Source organism: Lolium perenne, chromosome 3 (genome assembly GCF_019359855.2).
Source record: "Lolium perenne isolate Kyuss_39 chromosome 3, Kyuss_2.0, whole genome shotgun sequence".
In the NCBI taxonomy this organism is placed as follows: Eukaryota; Viridiplantae; Streptophyta; class Magnoliopsida; order Poales; family Poaceae; genus Lolium; species Lolium perenne.
The window spans coordinates 234676754-234700038 of record NC_067246.2 but is presented as its reverse complement, the minus strand read 5'-3'; the positions used below and the strand labels follow the sequence as shown (position 1 = coordinate 234700038).

Here is a 23285-nt window from a genome sequence, read left to right as displayed (position 1 = left end):
TTAAAATGGCACCAGACTTGCTCAGATGAAAATGCTCAAATTGAATGAAAGTTGCGTACATATCTGAGGATCATGCACGTAAATTGGCTTAATTTTCTGAGCTACCTACAGGGAGGTGGACCCAGATTCGTGACAGCAAAGAAATCTGGAACTGTGCAGTAATCCAAATCTAGTACTTACTTTTCTATCAACGGCTTTACTTGGCACAACAAAACACAAAACTAAAATAAGGAGAGGTTGCTACAGTAGTAAACAACTTCCAAGACACAAAATAAAAACAAAGTCTGTAGGTAAAAACATGGGTTGTCTCCCACAAGCGCTTTTCTTTAACGCCTTTCAGCTAGGCGCAGAAAGTGTATATCAAGTATTATCAAGAGACGAAGTGTCAACATCATAATTTGTTCTCATAATAGAATCAAAAGGTAACTTCATTCTCTTTCTAGGGAAGTGTTCCATACCTTTCTTGAGAGGAAATTGATATTTTATATTACCTTCCTTCATATCAATGATAGCACCAACAGTTCGAAGAAAAGGTCTTCCCAATATAATGGGACAAGATGCATTGCATTCAATATCCAAGACAACAAAATCAACGGGAATAAGGTTATTGTTAATGGTAATGCGAACATTATCAACTTTCCCCAAAGGTTTCTTTGTAGAATGATCAGCAAGATTATCATCCAAATAACAATTTTTCAGCGGTGACAAGTCAAGCATATTATAAATTTTCTTAGGCATAACAGAAATACTTGCACCAAGATCACATAAAGCATTACAATCAAAATCTTTAACCTTCATCTTAATGATGGGCTCCCAACCATCCTCTAGCTTTTTAGGAATAGAGGCTTCGCGCTCTAGTTTCTCTTCTCTAGCTTTTATGAGAGCATTTGTAATATGATGTGTAAAGGCCAAATTTATAGCACTAGCATTAGGACTTTTAGCAAGTTTTTGCAAGAACTTTATAACTTCAGAGATGTGGCAATCATCAAAATTCAAACCATTATAATCTAAAGCAATGGGATCATCATCCCCAATGTTGGAAAAAATTTCAGCAGCTTTATCACAGAGCAGTTTAATGATTTAGCGACTTGATGATTTCGCGCTTTGCATTAGAGGTGGAAACATTGCTAACACCAATTCTTTTATTAGTATTAGTAGGAGGTGCAGCAATATGTGTAGCATTAGCATTACTAATGGTGGTAATAGTCCAAACTTTAGCTACATTCTTCTCTTTAGCTAGTTTTTCATTTTCTTCTCTATCCCACCTAGCACGCAGTTCAGCCATTAATCTTATATTCTCATTAATTCTAACTTGAATGGCATTTGCTGTAGTAGCAATTTTACTATGATAATTTTCATTAGGCAAAACTTTTGATTTCAAAAGATCAATATCAGCAGCAAGACTATCGACTTTAGAAGAAAGTATATCAATTTTCCCAAGCTTTTCTTCAACAGATTTGTTAAAAGCAGTTTGTGTACTAATAAATTCTTTAAGCATGGCTTCAAGTCCAGGGGGTGTGTTCCTATTATTATTGTAAGAATTCCCATAAGAATTACCATAGCCGTTGCCATTATTATAAGGATATGGCCTATAGTTGTTACTAGAATTGTTCCGGTAAGCATTGTTGTTGAAATTATTATTTTCAATGAAGTTTACATCAACATGTTCTTCTTGTGCAACCAATGAAGCTAATGGAACATTATTAGGATCAATATTAGTCCTATCATTCACAAGCATAGACATAATAGCATCAATCTTATCACTCAAGGAAGAGGTTTCTTCGACAGAATTTACCTTCTTACCTTGTGGAGCTCTTTCCGTGTGCCATTCAGAGTAATTGATTATCATATTATCAAGAAGCTTTGTTGCTTCACCAAGAGTGATGGACATAAAAGTACCTCCAGCAGCTGAATCCAATAAATTCCGTGAAGAAAAATTTAGTCCTGCATAGAAGGTTTGGATGATCATCCAAGTAGTCAGTCCATGGGTTGGGCAATTTTTAACCAGAGATTTCATTCTTTCCCAAGCTTGAGCAACATGTTCAGTATCTAATTGTTTAAAATTCATTATGCTACTCCTCAAAGATATAATTTTAGCAGGGGGATAATATCTACCAATAAAAGCATCCTTGCATTTAGTCCATGAATCAATACTATTCTTAGGCAGAGATAGCAACCAATCTTTAGCTCTTCCTCTTAATGAGAAAGGGAACAATTTTAATTTAATAATATCACCATCTACATCTTTATATTTTTACATTTCACATAGTTCAACAAAATTATTAAGATGGGCAGCAGCATCATCAGAACTAACACCAGAAAATTGCTCTCGCATAACAAGATTCAGTAAAGCAGGTTTAATTTCAAAGAATTCTGCTGTAGTAGCAGGTGGAGCAATAGGTGTGCATAAGAAATCATTATTATTTGTGGTTGTGAAGTCACACAACTTAGTATTTTCAGCGTTGGCCATTTTAGCAACAGTAAATAAAACAAACTAGATAAAGTAAATGCAAGTAAACTAAATTTTTTGTGTTTTTGATATAGCAAACAAGATAGCAAATAAAGTAAAACTAGCAACTAATTTTTTTGTATTTTGATTTAGTGCAGCAAACAAAGTAGTAAATAAAACTAAGCAAGACAAAAACAAAGTAAAGAGATTGAGAAGTGGAGACTCCCCTTGCAGCGTGTCTTGATCTCCCCGGCAACGGCGCCAGAAATTTAGCTTGATGACGTGTAAAGCACACGCTCGTTGGGAACCCCAAGTGGAAGGTGTGATGCGTACAGCAGCAAGTTTCCCTCAGTAAGAAACCAAGGTTTATCGAACCAGTAGGAGTCAAGAAGCACGTTGAAGGTTGATGGCAGCGGGATGTAGTGCGGCGCAACACCAGGGATTCCGGCGCCAACGTGGAACCTGCACAACACAACCAAAGTACTTTGCCCCAATGAAACAGTGAGGTTGTCAATCTCACCGGCTTGCTGTAACAAAGGATTAACCGTATTGTGTGGAAGATGATTGTTTGCAGAAAACAGTAGAACAAGTATTGCAGTAGATTGTATTTCAGTAAAGAGAATTGGACCGGGGTCCACAGTTCACTAGAGGTGTCTCTCCCATAAGATAAACAGCATGTTGGGTGAACAAATTACAGTTGGGCAATTGACAAATAAAGAGGGCATGACCATGCACATACATATCATGATGAGTATAGTGAGATTTAATTGGGCATTACGACAAAGTACATAGACCGCCATCCAACTGCATCTATGCCTAAAAAGTCCACCTTCAGGTTATCATCCGAACCCCTTCCAGTATTAAGTTGCAAAGCAACAGACAATTGCATTAAGTATGGTGCGTAATGTAATCAACAACTACATCCTTAGACATAGCATCAATGTTTTATCCCTAGTGGCAACAGCACAACACAACCTTAGAACTTTCTGTCACATCCTTTGTCCCGAGTGTCAATGCAGGCATGAACCCACTATCGAGCATAAGTACTCCCTCTTGGAGTTACAAGCATCTACTTGGCCAGAGCATCTACTAGTAACGGAAAGCATGCAAGATCATAAACAACACATAGATATAACTTTGATAATCAACATAACAAGTATTCTCTATTCATCGGATCCCAACAAACGCAACATATAGAATTACAGATAGATGATCTTGATCATGTTAGGCAGCTCACAAGATCCGACAATGATAGCACAATGGGGAGAAGACAACCATCTAGCTACTGCTATGGACCCATAGTTCAGGGGTAGATTACTCACACATCACTCCGGAGGCGACCATGGCGGCGTAGAGTCCTCCGGGAGATGATTCCCCTCTCCGGCAGGGTGCCGGAGGCGATCTCCTGGATCCCCCGAGATGGGATCGGCGTTGGCGGCGTCTCTGGAAGGTTTTCCGTATCGTGACTCTCGGTACTGGGGGTTTCGTCACGGAGGCTTTAAGTAGGCAGAAGGGCAAGTCAAGAGGGGGCACAGGGGCCCCAGATGACAGGGCCGCGCGGCCAAACCCTAGGCCGCGCCGCCCTGTAGTCTGGGCGCCTCGTGGCCCCACTTCGTTTCGTCTTCGGTCTTCTGGAAGCTTCGTGGAAAAATAGGCCCCTGGGCTTTGATTTCGTCCAATTCCGAGAATATTTCCTTACTAGGATTTCTGAAACCAAAAACAGCAGAAAACGGAAGCGGCACTTCGGCATCTTGTTAATAGGTTAGTTCCAGAAAATGCACGAATATGACATAAAGTGTGCATAAAACATGTAGATAACATCAATAATGTGGCATGGAACATAAGAAATTATCGATACGTCGGAGACGTATCAGCGGGTGAATAAGTTCTACAATTTTTCTTTAACTGCTTTTGCAATTTTAGGCACAAAGGCCATCACAAGAGTAAATAACACAAGTAAAGAGATTTGTTAGGATTAACCGAAGCACGCGGAGACGAAGATGTATTCATGTGTTTTTTTCTTAGGAGGATGGTATTTCACGTTCGAGAGGTGTGGGATCCCGGGAAGAATTTCCCAACGCCCACCCAATTGGAGTTCGAATAGCCCACAAGCTCAAAGGTTGACCCCTTTGGATACCATAGCTCAAGAATTGGATAGAGAACAAGATACCTTAAAATTCGCAAGAGAGAGTTGATCCCTACACTTAACATAATACCCGGCCTAGAAGCACAAAGGTAGACAATGATCCTATCATGGATCGATGTACTTTTTGGCCGGTGTCTTGCTATCATTCACATGGTCCAAGTTTCCCATTGGTTTGCATGTGCGTCTTTGCGGTGTTGACCTTATACATATCAAAAAAATTGAGCATGTCCTTCGCATACTTCTCTTAGAAGATGAAGGTGTCACTTGCGAGTTGCCTCACTTGGATGTTGCGAAAGTACTTCAATTCCCCTATCATAGACATCTCAAATGTTCTACTCATAAATTCTTCAAAAGCTTATGAGATTTATTAGTTCCAACAAATATAATATCATACATATATTTGATATGCATATGAACAAGCAAACCCCTTTAACCCGCTTGGTGAAAATACTGGAATCGACCTGACCCACGCTAGTTTGATTTCATGTCAATTTGCTCAAAATTAGCTACTAGCGCATTCTCAAAAAAGAACTTGCAAAATCTAGTGGCTTTTGCCCCACAAACGTAAAGTGGTGGGTTTTGATAAATTTAAATTGAAAAGTAGTGGTATTTTTTTTTTTTGCGAAACACAGTACAATCAAAGACGCTCATACATACGCGCACACACTCATCCCTATGAACGCACACACGCACACCCTACCCCTATGAGCACCTTCAAGAGACTGCGTTGAAGAATTGATCCGGCAAGTCTTGAGATTGACGAAGTCACCACAGGCGCCTCGCTGTTGACGGGAACGTCGCCTCCCACTGAAGAATGTTACGCCGTTACGAGACACCAAAGTGTCAAATCTGGGATTTGAACTCTGGTGGGCTGGGGGTGCCACTGTCCTCCTAACCATCCAACCACATGTTGGTTCTCAGTAGTGGTATTTTTTAAAAATATGAAAAATTGTGGTTTTATAATGCTAGCGGGCAGACACACCATAGCCAACGTGCTCACGCGCGTGCACAAAGCACACGAAACACTATAGAGGGTACCGTGAAATATCTTGTAATTCTCTCCGTCAAAATAAAAGAATAAATCGTATTTCTTTTTTTTTTTGAAATTGAATAAATCGTATTTCTTATGTCGGTTGCTATAGGGATCTTCCCGTAATTTGTTTTATGTCGGTTTAGGATTTAATTGTTAAATAAGACCCGTGTTGGCCAGAGTACCAGATCAGATCGCCAAACCAATCTCCCCCCTCACTCTTGCCAAAACCCTAGCCGCAGCGCAGCCATGGCGATGGAGACGGAATCCGCCGCGAAACCCCTCCTCGGCCCTCCCGTCATCCGCGGGGTTCACCCATCGAGCGATCCAGCCGCCGCCGACGACGGGGCCCCCGCGTCGCACCCGTTCCTCGACCTTCTCGACGCCGCCTTCAACGCCCCGTCCGCCGCCGAGATCAAGGCATCGCTCAAGCCGCGGGTGGCCCTCACGGAGAACTGCTCCGCCACCTACGCCAACTCCGGCAACCCCTGCCTCGACTTCTTCTTCCAGGTCGTCCCCGACACGCCGCCCGAGCGCGTGCGCGATCTCCTCGCCGCCGCCTGGGCCCACGACGCGCTCACCGCCCTCAAGCTCGCCTGCAACCTGCGCGGCGTCCGCGGCACCGGCAAGTCGGACAAGGAGGGCTTCTACGCCGCCGCGCTCTGGATGCACACCAACCACCCCAAGACGCTCGCCTGCAACGTCGCCGCGCTCGCCGAGTTCGGCTACCTCAAGGACTTCCCCGAGCTGCTCTTCCGCCTCATCCACGGCCCCGACGTGCGCAAGGCCGCCAAGGAGCGCGCCGCCGCCGACAAGACGCGCAGGAAGGAGAAGGACCTGAGCAAGCAGAGAGAGGGCCTCCGCGCCAGATTGGCCAGCCGCAAGCGCGCCCGCGAATTGGCTCCGCCCAAGCCCACGTTCGGCGACTACCTGACTGCTGCTCTCTCCTCCAAGACCGCCAAGACCAAGCCCGCGGCGGCCATGGAGATCGAGCCCGCCGCGGAGGCTGCTGAGAAGAAACCAGAGGCGATGGAGGTGGATCAGAAGAAGACGCCCAAGCGCAAGATGACCAAGAAGGTCCGGAGGGTCGCCAAGCTCGCCGTGCAGTCGCTCGAGACGTACTACGGCGACCGCGCCTACCGCTTCCTGTTCGACTCCGTCGCGGAGTTCTTCGCCGACCTCCTGGCCTCCGATCTCGAGCAGATGGCCGCCGGCGGGAAGACAAGGAAGATCGGGCTCGCCGCCAAGTGGTGCCCCACGCCAGGCTCGTCGTTCGACTGCACTACGCTCCTCTGCGAGGCCATCGCCCGCCGCCTCTTCCCGCGCGACTCCAACCCCGAGTACGCCCAGCTCTCGGACGAGCACTACACCTACCAAGTCATCCGCCGCCTCCGCCGCGAGGTTCTCGTGCCGCTCCGCAAGATCCTCGAGCTCCCGGAGGTGTACATGAGCGCCCAGCTATGGTCCAATCTTCCCTACACCCGCGTCGCCTCCGTGGCCATGAGGCGCTACAAGTCCCTCTTCAAGAAGCACGACGAGGTGCGCTTCGCCAAGTACCTCGAGGACGTCGAGGCGGGCAAGGCCAAGATCGCCGCGGGCGCGCTCCTGCCGCACGAGATCGCCGCCGCTGCCTACCGCGGTGAGGACGACGACGTGTCCGAGCTGCAGTGGCGGCGCATGGTGGACGACCTCAAAGCCAAGGGGTCGCTGCGCAACTGCATCTCCGTCTGCGACGTGTCCGGGAGCATGCATGGCACTCCCATGGAGGTGTGCGTCGCGCTGGGAGTGCTCACGTCGGAGCTCAGCGAGAAGCCATGGGCCGGCAAGGTGATCACCTTCAGTGCAACGCCCCAGATCCACCGGATCAAGGGAAAGACCCTCAAAGAGAAGATGGCGTTTGTGCAGACCATGCAGTGGGACATGAATACCAACTTCCAGGCCGTGTTCGACCAAATTCTCCGCACGGCGGTGGAAGCTCGGCTGGCGCCGGAGAAGATGATCAGGACTGTGTTCGTGTACAGCGACATGGAGTTCGACGAGGCGTCAGGGAGGGGCGGGTATTACAGCTACGGGGCACGAGCGGCAGCGGGGCCGTGGGATACTGACTATGAGGTCATCTGCAAGAAGTTTAGGGCCGCCGGCTACGGCGACGTGGTGCCCCAGATCGTCTTCTGGAACCTGCGCGACTCCAAGTCCACGCCGGTGACGTCGACCCAGCCGGGAGTGGCCATGGTGAGCGGCTTCTCCAAGAACATGCTCAAGATCTTCCTGCAGAACGACGGCGTGGTGAACCCTGAGGCCATCATGAAGACGGCCATCGCCGGCGAGGAGTACCAGAAGCTAGCCGTGTTCGATTAGATCGATCCCTTTGTTAGTTCTCAACAGCTTAAATGTCGTTGTGTTTGATTAGCTTCATTGTTTCTGAACTATGAACAGCTTGCTGTGTTTGGTTAGTTCTTTTCTGAATTCGAACCAAAATAATCGTGCTTGCAATTGTCTTGTTGATCTTTAGTCCTTGAGTTGCTCTGTCTCTATTCTCTCTCTGGGAGATTGTAATGGTTTAGCTTTTGAGTGCTTGAATGATTAATAACTTCGTTGTGCCTCTGACCATATTGAAATCTTTCGATTGAAACTGTTGCTTGCATTGTACTACAGGCATAGGTAGACCAGTATACACTGAATTAAGGGCAGGTCTAGAATTCAATTTTTGGATTCAATAACATACGAAAGCAGCTGAGCCAACTTTGGCAACAAAAACCTTCTTGAATGGAGACTTGTGCTGTTTATATAGATCATAAGTAATACGTTTTAGAGTTGATTTAAAACAAGATGACTATGGAATAGCAAGGAATGCAAGTACACAAGTTTGAAACAAAAAAGACTTTGTGAGTTTTCACATTCTTGATCATGCAGCTTTGATAAAACACTGTCTAGATGGCCTTGCTTACCTTCTTTTCTGGATTGTGACCAGCTTGCTGTGTGTTTGTTCGTGCTTCTGAATTCGTACCAAATCATGGTTGCAATTTTGTCTTTCCACATTTCCTGAATCTTACCAAGCTAGCTCGATCAGTTAATCTTGTAGTATCTCTACTCCCAGCTTTACTTTAAGCCTTCTTAACGTGATTATCCCACTCAAAAATAAAATTAGATAGATGATCGATAGCTGATTAGTTATACTAATTCTATAGCTGATTTTGAAAGAGAATACTGAATAAAATGGCACTGATGGGTCATGCAACTTAAGCAAATGCATTTTGTACAAATGTCTCTGTACCTCTCTCGACAGGAATACTTTGCTAAAATATGTAGTTAGAAGATTTGAAGCATTTATTCCTATTTTAGATTATTTTTATTAACTTCTTCTGAGAGAGATAGCAGGCCATGCAGTTGGCGTGCTGCTGTTAACTTCATGATAAACCACCGATTTGGACTGAGCCCTATCAATATATGCATAGTAGTAATTTCTTGCTTTTATCCTAAACTTTTCTGAAATCTACCCAAAGTCATGCTTGCAATTTTTTTTAGATGAAAAGGGGTGGAAACCCCTGGTTCCATGAGATGCAACCAAATTGTCACAAGGATCAGTGTGAACTCGTCTTTCGGCCGCACAGTTTTTAAGCCCCACACAAGGATCATGCTAGCAATTTTCATTCTGAATCTTACCAAGATTGCATGATCAATTGCTCTGTCGTATGTAATCTGTGGCAGGATGATTGGCAGCCCTACCGCTCCAGCTTCCTCCAGCAAGCGTCAGAACGTAACAAATGTACTCACTCAGATCGTTCACATTGCGCAGTGGATAAGCTCAATGCCAGTTGCCAGAATAGCATTATATTTCTTTGCTCCGTTAGTCATTGCAGGACGCCCAATTTGACTCAACAGGATACACTTCAGTGATCTGTTAGTCATTCCTAGATTTGTCTACATACATCCAACTTGAGAGAAATAACATAGGACATCCTTTTACGGACAGATGTAGTACAAACTATATGCATGAGAAACTCCACAGTCTGAAGTATACTTGGCCGGTTGAGTGAAAACGCGATTAAACGCTGTCGACCCACTTGCTCTTAGTTACAGTCTCCCCTTATACTAGTACCCACCTTTGCCCATACGACCGAGGTGCCAGATGATGATTCTCAGCCTTTGAAGAATCTCCTCCACGATTGCCATGGCAGAAAACCACCTGAGAAAGAGGAGCCCAACACAATGTCACAAGGTTTGCACACCAAAAGGTACTGTATAAGAGAAAAAACTACTGTTGCTAGGGGAGAACAAAGGTGAGGCTGAAGCATAAAATATGCTTACCACACCCCTGGCATCGGACATACAGATCGTTCTTCATCACAAGGCCAGACCCTCCGCAGACCTCGCATTTCTTTTGCTGAATCTGAACAGAGAAAAACATCCCATTGTGAGGCAGAGGATAACAATGCACCACGAATATGACGATCGGATAAGAACATCAGATGTTGTGGATACGGCGGTCTGACTGATGGACCTACAATCTTCGCCTATCAGAATTCAGTGGGAAGGCCGTACTGGCAGAATACCGCTTCTGATCATAAGTAAACTGCGTATAATCAGTTCCTTCCTCGGCGAGGAAGCTGATGATCAGGGTCAGGTTGGGTAGCGCTATTACTAGTGTTGGGTTGGATTTAGAGGAGGGCGGAGTGTTGTAAAAATTTGCCCGGAATGCATCTCCTGTAGCCAAAGAGTCGAGCAGCACACAGAAGGGCGAGAAACTGAGAGGACACTTACAATTCGTTTGCCGAACTCGACGCCTGCAACGACGAAGGGCGTCACTCCAGCTGCAGGAACAAGGAAGCCGAAGCCAAGATAGCATCAGACACACGAGTTAGCCGGAGGGAGGAGGGAATACGCGATGGGCAAATCAAGCGTGTGCAGCAGCGGACCTACGGCGCCGACGACGATCTGCCAGGTGACCTCCGCCGGCGGGAGGTCCGCGACGGCGGCTGCCGCGGAAGGCCCATCGACGGCTCGGACGCGGACCGCCGGAGCCTTCTTGCCGACGGTGCCGGCTGAGAGGCCGGCGCCCGGCAGGCACGGGGGAAGCGCGCGCGCCTGCATCGCCAAAAGCTTTCGCTGTGCCGCCGGGTTGCAGCGCCCCAGTCCACAAACTCTCAAGTCTGGGCGCACGAGTCGCAGACACGTCCACTTGTCATCGATTTTGAGGTCGAAACCCGCGAGAGAGGGACCATGCATCGGCCACGCGACGCTGCTGCATCCACTATAAATCCCAGGGGAAAATCATTGGCAATTTAACAATGTTTTTTTCTTTCGGGATTTTAGGGTGTGGCCGAATGAGAATTAAGTTGATATTAATTATCAACTGCAACTCATGACTAGAACAATTCATAAGGTTCTCAGTTGCAACTCCGCTTGTACATTTTAAAGACATGCTAGGTAAACTAACAATTTGTGGCACTGAAAGTCGAAACCATTAGCAAATGACATTCGACCAGTAACAATTTCGCTTCCAAGGACAAGCACCGGACATCCAAACGAAGAAAACAGGTATAAACCCCAACGGTTCTTGTTCACATTATCCCATCATACAGGGCTCCGGAATAACAAACCTTATTATCAACAAACGGATCCAATACGCCAACTTACTACATTGCCATATCGGTTCACATTGTAACACTGCACATGATTACAGCAATCAATGAACTGGAAGCTCATTTCGACAAATTCTCATACTGCCAGCAAAGTGAGCTTTTAAGTGGCATGTACCCCGCATCTTTGTCCAAAAATATGTCTCCCGCATTATCGTGAAATTCTCACATAGCTTGGTCAGATATCACTCCAAGACGCCTATAGTAACTAAAACATGAGGTAACTACTGAAAGTAGGTGATTTCTGAATCAAAGTCGACGAAATTGCCAAGAGAAGTCTTGATTCCATCGCTGCCCTACAGCAGATTATCGCCGCCAAATGCGTCCCTGTTGCTGCTTCTGTTCTTGTAGACGCCTGCAGAACGATGGATTATGTCCTTAGAACCTCTAAATCAAATAAAGAATCCTTGAACTACCATGTGAATAAGAAAATATAGACAGTTTGAGATGGTGCACTCATGTATAGTTCTGGTGGCTGGGTTGTTATCAATTCACATTTCGGACAAGCTAAAGTTCTTCACGAAGCATACAGTTGTACAATAAAGTGGAAGTTCCCTAAAGTATACTGCAACCTACAATTGTAAGAACCTATAACTTCTGCTCAACCGAGTCAAATTAGGTCTGGAAAAAACGAAGCTAAGCAGCACTTCACACCTAAACTGCTTGCTGGTGCCTACCAGGATCACAGTTGTAAGAAGCTGGAAACTAAAATATCAACCATACATAAACACCAATTGTATATAATGGAGATGGCTAAATAGTAATTATTACTCCTCGTAACAAAAGAAAAAAAACAAATTTATTTGGTGGATTAACTTGTGTAAGCTAGATAAAGTCCCCTGTTTGGCAGTACTTGCACTCCAGTGGCACATTACCGTGCACTTGGGTTTTCAATACTAAAAAAACCTTGGAAACAACTCTTTTTTTTCAACATAACAGTAAAATCGTACTGGAATTAATAATGATTCCCTGAACTATCTAGATTACATTACTTCTTTTCTGTTGTTAAACCTAGCGAATCATGGTGGCAAAAGTGTTTGTGTATTTTGCTTAACCTAATAAATTAACTTCTTGTTGAACATACTGTTTTATCATGTCAGTTTAGTGACAACCAATATTTTGTTTCTTTGCGCATACTCAAGTCACTCAACAGCTCATGGGATGCTTGTAAAGACCAATATGAAACAAAATATTTACATCGATTGCGATGCTTAAAGTTAGTCAGTTTCACAAAGAATTGGACACTTATACTCAGAATATCTATTACCTACAACTGGAAGCGGTTACAAGCCTGGAGCTTATAACACATTTGCTTACCTCGAACGCTCAAGAAATTCGGTAGGGATGTCACGACCTTGGAAGGATGCAAGGACAGGCCTGATGTCAGTAATCCTTGACATTGCGAGATCTGCAGCATTTGTTAGTTTATCAGATTCCACAGGTCGCAACACCTAGCAGATCTCAAAACCTAGAACAAAAAACCATTCAATTTCATAGAGCTTACAATCGAGAAATGGAATAAGATCAATCAGTTGAGTGTCATCAGTTTCAAGCTTCCAAGGTTTGATTGGCAAACAATTTTCAGGCTGCAGGCATGACTCAAGAGCATGACCACTGATGTAGATAACTTGGGCAGGGTTTCTGTTCAGCTTTGACAAATCCTAATAATGGCAGCATAATGTTAGATAAGAAAATTGCTTGACACTGAAGATATGTTACTACGAACTTGTAATATTGACCAGCTACTAGAAAATTGCTTAACATCGGATACTTAAATAATGATGAAAGAATGCACATTGCCTAGCAGTATATGTTACTAAGAACTTGTAATATTGACCAGCTTTTAGAAAAATATTTTACACATTTCAATAGGCTGGAACAAGCATTATTCATCACCAAAAGAATGACCTAGTGGGGAATTATCAGCCACCCCTTCAGTACTAATTACCAGAAATAAGTAGCATGATCAGACATAAGGTGATTGTACTAAAATGAATAAACTTCCATGATTAATGTTAATAAAAATTATTTCTGATAAATAAATAAAACAGGAGAGAAACAGCAGTCCAAATACAATTTCCTCAAACACCCAAAAAAGTGATTGTTCAGCTGTTACTTTTGGCACTAGCCAAACACCTCAAGCTGGTCAATGAACTTACTCTACTACTATGAAGACCCCTACATGAGGCCTTAGCCCTATGAATACATATGTGATAATTGCACCCCTTTTATGCCTGGTAATGGACCTAGTTCATGAGGGCTTAAAGGGACGGGTCCTCTTATATTCTCACATCCAGTCACTTTGAAACAGGCCATAGTTAAAATGGTAGGACTCTGGTTTATACACCAAGGGAAGAGGCCCACCCATATCAGAGAGACTACAAAAGCATGAAAGAGCTCAAGATAGGCCATCCAGTCCAACAGCAATCATGCCAGCAGCAACCTGACAAAAATCCGCTGCAGCATGAAAGTCATTAGCGAAGGCAGAGATTGGGACATGACATACAGGTGTGTTTGGTTTTTGCCCAAGGTTACCAAAGATTAGGCTAGCCAAAATTTTGGTTGAGGTTTTGCTTGCCCATTAGTTAGAAAACATTGGCTAGAAAAAATGAACTAGAGTTGGTAAAGTGGAATTGGCATGCCAAAAGATTTGCTACTATCCACGCAAAGACCATTTTTTTGGTCATGACCAAAATGCAAGTAGGGTACATTCGGTGACAATCCAAACATACATCCACATCAAGCTGCTTCTAGGGATATAAATGAAAGCAGCTGTGACATGACCTGATCACAGGGAGGGAGACAGCGGAAGCCTATTTGCAGATGCTAGCTGTGCCTTTGACGAAATTGCAGAAACTAGTAAGCAGAGACAAAAGAGACCCAACTTGAACTTTTGATGAACTCAAAGCCAGGAACACTCCATTATCACTCGTATGGGCAATATCTAAAACCCAAAGGAAAGATGGTTTCAGAGTAACACATTGGAAAAGGTGGGTCACTTTATTGGATAGCCGAGCAAGATTTCAAATTATCTAGTGGGTCTGGATTGGGTTGAGTTGTAAGCTTGCATATTTGGCTTAAGGCCGGGATAAGAGCTGGGCCTTGGTAGATTATCAGGTTTACCTCCACCCAAATAAATACAATAAAATTACATTTGTGGACAACCGTAGTAGATTTTGCAATAAGTAGTAGAAAATAAGCACATTAATTAAGAAATAAGTTGCAAACAAGGAAATACATGCACCCATCATAATGGTAATATCCTGAATAGTTTACAAAGAAGTACAGTAGAATAATACTAGCTAACAGTAGCCAACTCATTCTAATATTCTATCCGAAGACTAAACCATATATGAGAAGGATCCAACTTTCAATAGTTTGAACAGGTATCATATGCCACATTGCCACTGTAGTAATTGCAAAAATAAATGGACTTACAATGTAAAGCCATGGGTCACAAGAAGAGAAGTGAAGCAATAAAAATATAGCGAATTGTGCTACCAAATACCAATACCTCTCAGTCTCAGAAAGTAATAAGTGCAACAGAATTAACTTCTTTCCGGGAAGAAATGACAAACTAGGTCACAAGGAATTGTTCACATGGTGAAACTTTGCAGAAGGAAATGGATACATAATGTTCAAAGTTCAAATAATTAGTGAATACGATGCTTGTTTTGGCTATTGATGATATTCTTAAGTTATGTTCATGAAAACAAAACATCTAACTTTGTGATTATAAGCAACCAAAAAAAAAACACCAAAGGAACACATTTGTGGTACTCAACTAATCAAGATGAAGAAATAGGTGTGTTTGGTTGGGTGCCCAAACTAGCCCTGCCATGAAAATGGCTGCCCATCATATTTTGGTGTTTGCTTGATTTGTTGCCAAAGAGTTTAGTTGACAATGCTTGTCCACCTATTTCTCTTAACAGATTTTTGCCAAATAATTTGTCAAGTTCGTGGGGCATCAAACAAGCATACCTAGGACCCAAAAGCTATCTCAACCAAAGACAGGTCATGGGGTCACTATTAATGTTGAGCAAAACATGACAAGCCATGTCACGATCAATGGAAAGCAAAGACAAGTACATGCAACGTTTGCAACCTCCCTGTCTGAAAAAGAAGATACGACATGGAGTAACTAGCGTATATTGGCATTACTTTACCAAACCACACATCACTAGTCATTCATGCCTCTTGCATTGCGGCAACATTCTAATTAAATCAATCAAAAGTGACCTAGCCTAACATTTAGGAACTGAAACCCAAGAAAGCAAAAGCACACAAAGCTATGCAACTCCGTAAATGTTGCACAAAAAAAGGGAAAACCTACAAGAAAAGGCGTGACTTGTGCATATTAGCATGTCTCTACGACTCTACCACGCAACCAATAGTGTTCCATATTTCGTGTTTGCGGAACTTCAGAACACCATAAGCCTTGATACTAACTACGACAGATCTGTTGTGAAAACTATGACACAGTGTAACATGTGAACACTCCAAAAAAATCACTAAAGCTCTATAAAAAAATAAAATGCAAGACACAAGTAATAATCACTGAATTTTTTTGTGCAAAAGATAGCAAACCCTGTCAAGATGGAGAAAAGGCAAAAGCATGTGTGACTGGTTCTAACATTTACCAAATTTCAATCAATGTTATGCCAGCATATAGCCTAGAATCTAAACTATTAGCAAGGGTATATTTTAAAAATACATCACACACGATATATCTGACTTATCTGACATAAGAGGGGATTTAGAGCACCAATAATCAAAACTATTTTGACCAATATATGACATATTTAAGAACTTATAATGATAGAAATATCAGCTATGCAATTAACAACAGGAGCAGCAGGTAAGATCCCCATACCCGATAGTGTTTTCCATTCTCATATTTAGTGGCAACTCTTGATAGCCTGTGCCGAACACAGAATTTTGGATCCAGTCTTTCCATAATAGGATCAACGTACTACAAGTGTAAAAAAGTTTCATTTGAGTTAGATTTTGCACACATGCTAAAATGTTAAAGAATCTCGCCAAACTTACCATGCTCAACTGATCAGAAAACACAACAACTTCATAATACTTTGAAATATGCTCCAAAAAGGCATCCACTCCTGGTCTCTTAAAAGTCTTCCATCCTCTCTCACGCTATAAACATATACGGAAAACATTAAATACATAGTCTTCATCAAATAACCCTCAGCCCCTGGGGCAGGGGGAAACAAATAAAGTGTGCATGATATAAAACTTAAACAGGAAGGCTTCTATGAAGAAAATAAACCATGTGCTCCCATTGAGCGTACATATTATAAGAATTTAGAATACTACCCCAGGGTATCCTTTTTTAAGTACTGGCTCTAACAGATTCTCGCCATACAGCTTTGCTTGATAAATTTGTAGTGCATTACAAGATTTTCTCATACTGTCCTATTCCATACACATCACATGACCAGCACACGTAGCAAATAACAAGATTCTAAGCTTTGTTGAAAGCACAACTTTACCTTCCAATCTGAGTGTACAAGAGTATCATTCAGATCCAGAACTACGGTGAAGACATGTTGTTCGTTAGGAGCTAGATCCGGAAGAAGTTTTTCTGATGATGGTTCAACAAATCCCTGCAGTACATATAAGTGTCAGTATCACGAAACAAATAGTTCAAAATATCAAAATGGATCACGAAGAACAAAGCTTTTACCCTTATTGACTGACCTTAATTTGATCTTCAATTTGACTCCTGGCGTCCAAGTAGAAGTCAATAGCAGCAACAGGAACTGCAGAACAAAACATACAGTTCTCACTAAGCAGGCAGAGAGAAATGGCTCAACCAATAAGCAACATAGGAGAGAGTTAAAGAAGAATATGGTAGATGTTAACTGAAGACCCTCAGCTACTTCCTCAGGTTAATCAATTTGTATAGAGCAATCTAGAGTATGCAGATACAAAAATTACCATGCATTAACTAATTTACATTGGTTGATTGGATTCTTAGTATCTAACTAATTTAGCACCAATGACAAGTTCCCTTTGTATCAAACTGCTGCAGTAAATGGACTCATAACTTGATGCAAACATACAGTCTAATTATATGTTTGCTACAATTAAGTAACTAACACATCTACCCTGGCCAACCTATGCAAGACACAAGCTTGTGCTCATAAGAAAAGGTGGTCCCTAATTACTTTATACATTGTGTAGAGCCTAGTTTTTCACCTCTGAATATTCATGTCATACTAGAACTTACTGTATAAGGATACTTTCTAGCTACTATTACTATACCTATGACTTCTTATATATAAGTTATAAGAGTAAATACACTTGTTCATTCACTGACATGTGAGAAAATTGTTCTGCCACAGTTGTAAATCAATGATAAGAGGATCGTTGGTTGCTCACTAGGAGGATAAAGAAAATGTATCCACAAAATGTGGGAAACCATGTTCAAAGGGTAACGATAAAGATAAGAATGAGTGTGTCGTAAAGCCTACCTTTCATAGCCTCGAAATAAGCTGTAGCCTTATACTTCTGCACATATGAAAAAGCCAGCACTGTTAGACATGTGGTTGACGGTTTATATCCGGTGGAGAAAATTAATCCTGTAGTCTAGTTTATGTTCTCCCAGACCCCCACATGCAGACCTCCCATGGAAAAACATGTCCCGAACCCATACAGATTCACCATACTTCTGTACATGCCAACTACTTGACCCTTGTGAATCTAACCAAGCGACCAAATATTTGATTTCAGAAAGTGTAAACAATAAAAAACTAGGATACACCTGATCAAATAATACAGCTCGTCAGATTTCCCAAGGTCACATTTCCTAAGGTCAAATTTCCTAACCCCGTCTAAATAGTCGATGCAGAAATAAAACACATACAGGAAGTGCTGGTTAATTGCTTATCATGCATTCACGCAGCTGACCAAATACTACTAACAAGTTAACAGCAGGAGCAGCCGAAAGCAACATCGGTTGAGTGCATTACCTCGAAGCCGGACAGGTCCTCGGGGACGGGATCCTTGGCGCTCTTCCGGAACTCCCGCGTCATCTGATCCACCTCCTCCACAGAATAAGCTGCAGACAGACAGAAGACAGCAGGCCGAAATGAGCCGTGTTAATGCAGGGTGAGCACGGGAACGGCAACGGTGAGATCCTGCGGGGGGGTATGGATCGGAGATGGCACCGTAGGTGACGTATCCGGTGGCGCCGAGCGCGGAGGTGACGGCGGTGAGGAGGCCGGCCTTGAGCAGCCCGAAGGGCTTGCGGGCCCCCTGGGGCGGCGCGGGCGCGGGATCGCCAGCGGAGGAGGACGCGGAGGCGGCCGCCTCCTTGGGAGGGAGAGCTGCTGCTGCGGCGGCGGCGGCCTCCTTGGGAGCGAAGGACGCGGCGGCGGCGGCCGCCGCGGCGGCTGCGGCGGGGGAGACGGAGGAGAAGGGGGCGGCGGCGGCGGCGGAGGTCCGGGGGAGGAGGCGCAGGGCGAGGCGCGAGCTCGCGGCGCGGGACATGGCGGGCGCGGCTTGCGGGAGGGGCAAGGAATGTGGTTCGGGGTTTGGTTGCGCGCAGGGTTTTGGTTTAGGGGAGAAGAGTCTGCTGGAAGTGGAAGGAAGAGGCCGAGAAGGGAGGAGGAAGGAGGCGGCGGCGAGGCGTTGGGCGAAGGAGATGGAAGACTCGGGGACTTTGCCCTTCTTGTCAGAGGCGAATGGTTAGAACTTAGACGATGCGTTCTTGGTTTGGGGTGAGGAAGCCCACGGGCACGCGGCCCAGAGCCCAGCGAGCAGGGTGGAGATATGGCCCACCTGCTCAACGTTCTTCCCTTATTTTCTACTCACATTCTATATAAAAAAAAAACTACCGTCTTGACTTTCCACTTGGAAGAAAATTCAAAAATACAGAAAAAACGTGGTATAAATAAGGTTTTTATTTAGAGGTACGGAATTTCTTACGGGTTCACTAAAACTTGTATATGTCCAATACAAAGAGGTGCATGCAAGCCCTGAGAAGTTCTAGATTCTTGCCCGAGTGTGGCCAAAAGGAACGCTGAGCCAGTAAGCAGGGAGTGAGCAGTATATGAGATATGTGTTTGCTGACAGGCCAAATTTAAGCTAAATTCTAGGAAAAGCAGGCAGGAAAGGGTGGACCACGGCTCATTATAGCCCACCTGCATCTTCGAATGCTCTGTTACATCGTCTAGCTTCGGTCCATTTTGACGTAGGGATCCGATTAATTTCGATCGAATCTCAACGAGAGTGGTAAATTCCTGGTGGATTCTATGTTCAAGGTCGGCTTTGATCCAACCTGATGTACAAGTTCTTAATAAGATGAAGATTTGGAAGTTGAAGGCCGCACCTAAAACCAAGGTGTTTACGTGGTATCTTCATCGAAGGGTAATTCTTACCAGAGATAACTTTGCGATACGAAATTAGCAGTGAAGTAAAAAAATGTATGTCTTTTGTCACCATGAAGAGACTATAAAACACTTATTCTTCCGGTGTAAATTTGCTAAATCTATATGGACAACCATCTAGAGAAGGGTATACCTTATACCCACTACGAAGCTAGCGTTGGTGTGGATCCTAGTTTTAAGCTACTTATTAGGGCGGGAGCAATTGACATAATTTGGTCGCTGCGGCTACGTGGAATTGCCAAGGGTTTTAACGACAAAAATGCTTCTCTTATGCAGGTCATCTACCGGTGCATGGCTACACCCTGTTCATGGTCATCTCTACAACCATGTGGAGCATCATGGACTGTTTACGGAGATGTCTACACGGTTGCATGATGCGGCGAGGGATATTTTTTCCCAATATTTAATGGCAGCGTAATCTATGAGTTGGCCCTCATTGGTCTTAGTCGCTTTTATCGTTTCTATCATGAGCAGTTGTAGAGAGCTTCAGTTTTAATTCTACTTCTAGTTTGTTGATTGGTTCGGCTGTGTTCATCTTAGTTATACAGGTGTGTAATGTTTAAAAATAAAATGTCTTCTATATAAAAAAGGAGTACAAAGGAAGAGACATCAATCATGCCCACCACCAGCGTGCATTGACTCGTGCCGTAGACCTCACTTCTCCTAAAGCAGAATCGGACTTGCGGATTTTAGCATGGCGAGTTGGCCGGCGACAGCGACTAACCGGGCTAGCTCGTTGTCGTTCCAAGTCAGATTTGACAAGGACGGGAGACTGGGAGAAGAAATACGCACGGTTTTTGAGCATGATCATCCTAATTCGTGCTTTGCTACGGTGCTGGTCCGCTCCGAGAAAAGGAAATTCTATCCCACACAGCCGAAAGGATGATAAGCCTGCCCCAAAGGAAGAATCCATCCATTGCTTCGCCGAAAGGGAAAGGGATGCATCCTAGTAGCTGGTAGTATCAATCCATTGCCTTTTCGTCTTCACAACGTTCTCAACGGACGTCAAGGTCTTGAGATGAGATCTATTGTTTCTATCCCATGTCTTTCTTCGAAAGTCGTTTTCAAATGACAAAGCGAGAATAGATAGAAGGTCTTTTCTGATAGACAAATGGCCATTATGTTAACAAGAGGCTGAAGGTAGATGGTAGATTCTCCGAAATAAACGCGAGATTTCAGCGTCGCCTGGCATCAACGCATCGAGAGCTGAAGCCTCGACCGGCCGGAAAACGAAAGAACATCGCAGAACAATGGTGCGCCGACCGACAGGGCGAATCTGTAACAATTTTATTGAATTGGCAGTATTGTACACAGTACACCACACCACGGAGACGGAGGATATCCTACCGGAACCATGGCCGCACCACCGCGCCTGGCCCCCGACTACCAGGTGGGCCCGCACAGGTTACCCCACATCCCTACCAGCCAACCCCGCTGACGCCATCTCGCTGCCGCTGTGTGATGCTTCTCCTCCGCCTGGTCGGCTCTGCTTAGATCTCCGGCGGCACCTCGACGGTGGCGCAGGCCTCCGGGAGGAAGTGGTCCATGTGGTGGGGGCCGGCGACGAAGTCGACGAGGTCCTTGCCGGAGTCGTCGGCGCCGGCGGGCGGCGGCGAGATCCGGAGCAGCACGGTCATGGCGACGAGGAAGAAGGCGGTGGAGACGAGCAGCGGCCAGAAGAAGGAGACCACGGCGCCGAGCCGGGGCCCGATGGCGGACACCGACACCACGGCGGCCGCCAGGAGCGCCACCGCGGCCGCCGCCCGCAGCCGGTGCTCCCACACTAGCTCCCCGAGCTTCGCCTTGGTGGTGGCGGTCGTCGTCGTCGTCATCGGCGGCCCGGAGAGGAGGGATCTGGGGCTGGCGATTTGAGCTAGCTCGGTGGATGGATGGATTGGCCGTACTAGGTAGCTAGGGGTTTGGCGTCGGAAGAGAGAGGTTTGTTCGGGGGGAGATGGGGAAGGTGGGGAAAGGGATGGTGGCGAGAGTGGGGTTATCTGAGACTGCGGAGATTCGCCCTGCCGCCGCCTCCAGCCAAGCTTTGTGTGCTTTTTTGGGCATGTTTTTTTCTCTTGCAGCGCCGCGGATCGGCGGATGCACTGTGGCGACTCTGCCCGGGCATTCGGTCTGTTCGGTTTGCTCGGTCCGGTCTATTCGGTCTTCACAAATTTCGGTCATCCAGAAATACTACCCAAAATACCTTCGGTCTTTTCGGTCTTTCTGTATTCGGTCTTCGGTCTTTTCGGTCCGGTCTTCGGTCACGACCATATAGACCAAATAGAGAAAATGCGGCACATGTATCTAAGAAATGGAAGCACAACATGGTGATTATTTCAGGTATTTCACTTTATACTTTGCAGCACAGGAAAAAACATGGCAGCAAGGCGTCCATTCCTGGAGCTATTGCTTCATTTGCTTCTGCATTCGCAAGGGCAAGCTCACGTACATTCAGCTCATCCTCATGAACATATTGTCTCAGCTCATCTTCAGATTCGGCTGTCATCTACAAACATACAATGACAAGTACATCTCAGTAAAAAAATACACAACTAACCAGCAAAATTAAACAGAAAAATTAGTCTAAAAAGACATGTCACAATTTTCAGCAATCTGCAACTATGTTTTAGACCAGTCTAACAATAACGCTAGCAGATGCAGAGCAGTCTAACTACAGCAGTCTAACACTAGCACAATATTTTACAGCAGTCTAACACAACACTAGCTAATGAAGAAACAGGACATAAATACGTTCAGAACATGATAATGGAGCTCACAAATACCAAGATCTACACTATACTTTACAGTAGTATAGCACTACCAGATGCAGAGCAGTCTCACAGAGAAGACTAGAACAATATTAGAGGCAGTGGAAGTTTCTTTCTTTACCGTGACTCTGGCAAGTCGCCGGTTGCGAGTAGCCTGGTTCAATCCTTCGACCGGTTGGTATTCTGCAAGCGTTGAGGCTGCCGGCGTTGCAGATCGGGCGGTGGCGTGGCATATCTGGCCGGAATTGGAACGTGGTCACGTGCTGGTGAGGCGCCAACGCGGGGCTGGAGATGGGGCGGGGACGGAGATGCTGGGGTGGCCGGAGGGTGGCGGCGAGGTGGCGCGGCGGCGGCGCTTGCAGGAGACAGCGTTCTGGTCAATTGGGGAAGGAAGCGAGAGGCAGACGAAAGACACGAGACGAGAGGGTCTCTACTCGTCCATGTCTAGATGGGCTGGTGGCCTGCCATGGAGATGTGGGCTAGCTGGGCTGAAATTCTCGGTCGGATCGGTCATTTCGGTCGCTCTCTCTCCATAACCGAACAGTACGAGATTATTTCGGTCACCTGATAGTCAAGACCAATGTGATGACCGATGACCGAAATACTGTGTTTTTCGGTTTCGGTCTCGGTTATTTCGGCTTCGGTCTTCGGTTTCGGTTTTTTATGCCCGGCCAGAGTGGCGACGGTGCGCGTTTGCCTTTTGGGATGGAGTTTCCCCAAATGCCCTCACGCTGGAGTGGATATTGGCATGGCGCGAAAGGCGAGGAGGAAGACGACCGGTCCGCAAACGCTGACACCGATGGGTGCACGGCGAGCGGCTGGTTCGCGCGCTCTCTTTCTATCCT

General features: G+C 45.1%; 4 protein-coding genes and 1 long non-coding RNA gene across 5 annotated transcripts; 1 reads left to right on the top strand and 4 right to left on the bottom strand.

Annotated features, from left to right (window-relative positions):
• The first annotated feature begins 5826 nt into the window (after positions 1–5826).
• Positions 5827–8151, top strand: LOC127343735 (uncharacterized). Its single transcript, XM_051369919.2, has one exon. The coding sequence runs from the start codon at positions 5875–5877 to the stop codon at positions 7981–7983; it is 2109 nt and encodes a 702-aa protein (XP_051225879.1). The 5' UTR covers positions 5827–5874; the 3' UTR covers positions 7984–8151.
• A 1289-nt stretch (positions 8152–9440) lies between these two features.
• LOC127343734 (uncharacterized) lies at positions 9441–10793 on the bottom strand. Its single transcript, XM_051369918.2, has 4 exons — positions 10542–10793; positions 10387–10436; positions 9934–10015; positions 9441–9811 (listed from the first exon to the last, which is right to left on the bottom strand). The coding sequence occupies exons 1-4, from the start codon at positions 10714–10716 to the stop codon at positions 9765–9767; spliced, it is 354 nt and encodes a 117-aa protein (XP_051225878.1). The 5' UTR covers positions 10717–10793; the 3' UTR covers positions 9441–9764.
• A 373-nt stretch (positions 10794–11166) lies between these two features.
• LOC127343733 (mitochondrial import inner membrane translocase subunit TIM50) lies at positions 11167–18942 on the bottom strand. The gene is made up of 10 exons (XM_051369917.2): positions 18455–18942; positions 18257–18345; positions 17759–17795; positions 16983–17044; positions 16775–16888; positions 16314–16418; positions 16138–16236; positions 12769–12925; positions 12582–12672; positions 11167–11619 (listed from the first exon to the last, which is right to left on the bottom strand). The coding sequence occupies exons 1-10, from the start codon at positions 18774–18776 to the stop codon at positions 11571–11573; spliced, it is 1125 nt and encodes a 374-aa protein (XP_051225877.1). The 5' UTR covers positions 18777–18942; the 3' UTR covers positions 11167–11570.
• Positions 18943–20939: 1997 nt separating this feature from the next.
• LOC127343731 (uncharacterized) lies at positions 20940–21747 on the bottom strand. The gene has a single exon (XM_051369916.2). It carries the CDS (start codon positions 21505–21507, stop codon positions 21166–21168), a length of 342 nt encoding a protein of 113 aa, XP_051225876.1. The 5' UTR covers positions 21508–21747; the 3' UTR covers positions 20940–21165.
• A 206-nt stretch (positions 21748–21953) lies between these two features.
• Positions 21954–22874, bottom strand: LOC127343732 (uncharacterized). Its single transcript, XR_007877478.2, has 2 exons — positions 22562–22874; positions 21954–22178 (listed from the first exon to the last, which is right to left on the bottom strand). It is a non-coding gene; the product is annotated as an uncharacterized lncRNA (long non-coding RNA).
• Positions 22875–23285: the final 411 nt, after the last annotated feature.

Excerpts from the sequence above, each read along its gene's own strand:
- LOC127343734 (XM_051369918.2), bottom strand. The coding sequence starts at position 10,716 with ATGCAGGCGCGCGCGCTTCCCCCGTGCCTGCCGGGCGCCGGCCTCTCA. Across the intron at positions 10,016-10,386 it reads TCGAGTTCGGCAAACGAATT|ATTCAGCAAAAGAAATGCGA; the intron begins GTAAGTGTCCTC and ends TTCTCTGTTCAG. Across the intron at positions 9,812-9,933 it reads TGTCCGATGCCAGGGGTGTG|GTGGTTTTCTGCCATGGCAA; the intron begins GTAAGCATATTT and ends CCTCTTTCTCAG.
- LOC127343733 (XM_051369917.2), bottom strand. The coding sequence starts at position 18,776 with ATGTCCCGCGCCGCGAGCTCGCGCCTCGCCCTGCGCCTCCTCCCCCGG. Across the intron at positions 16,237-16,313 it reads TTTCTGATCAGTTGAGCATG|TACGTTGATCCTATTATGGA; the intron begins GTAAGTTTGGCG and ends TTACACTTGTAG. Across the intron at positions 12,926-16,137 it reads AGAATGGAAAACACTATCGG|GATTTGTCAAAGCTGAACAG; the intron begins GTATGGGGATCT and ends TGCCATTATTAG.
- LOC127343731 (XM_051369916.2), bottom strand. The coding sequence starts at position 21,507 with ATGACGACGACGACGACCGCCACCACCAAGGCGAAGCTCGGGGAGCTA.
- LOC127343735 (XM_051369919.2), top strand. The coding sequence starts at position 5,875 with ATGGCGATGGAGACGGAATCCGCCGCGAAACCCCTCCTCGGCCCTCCC.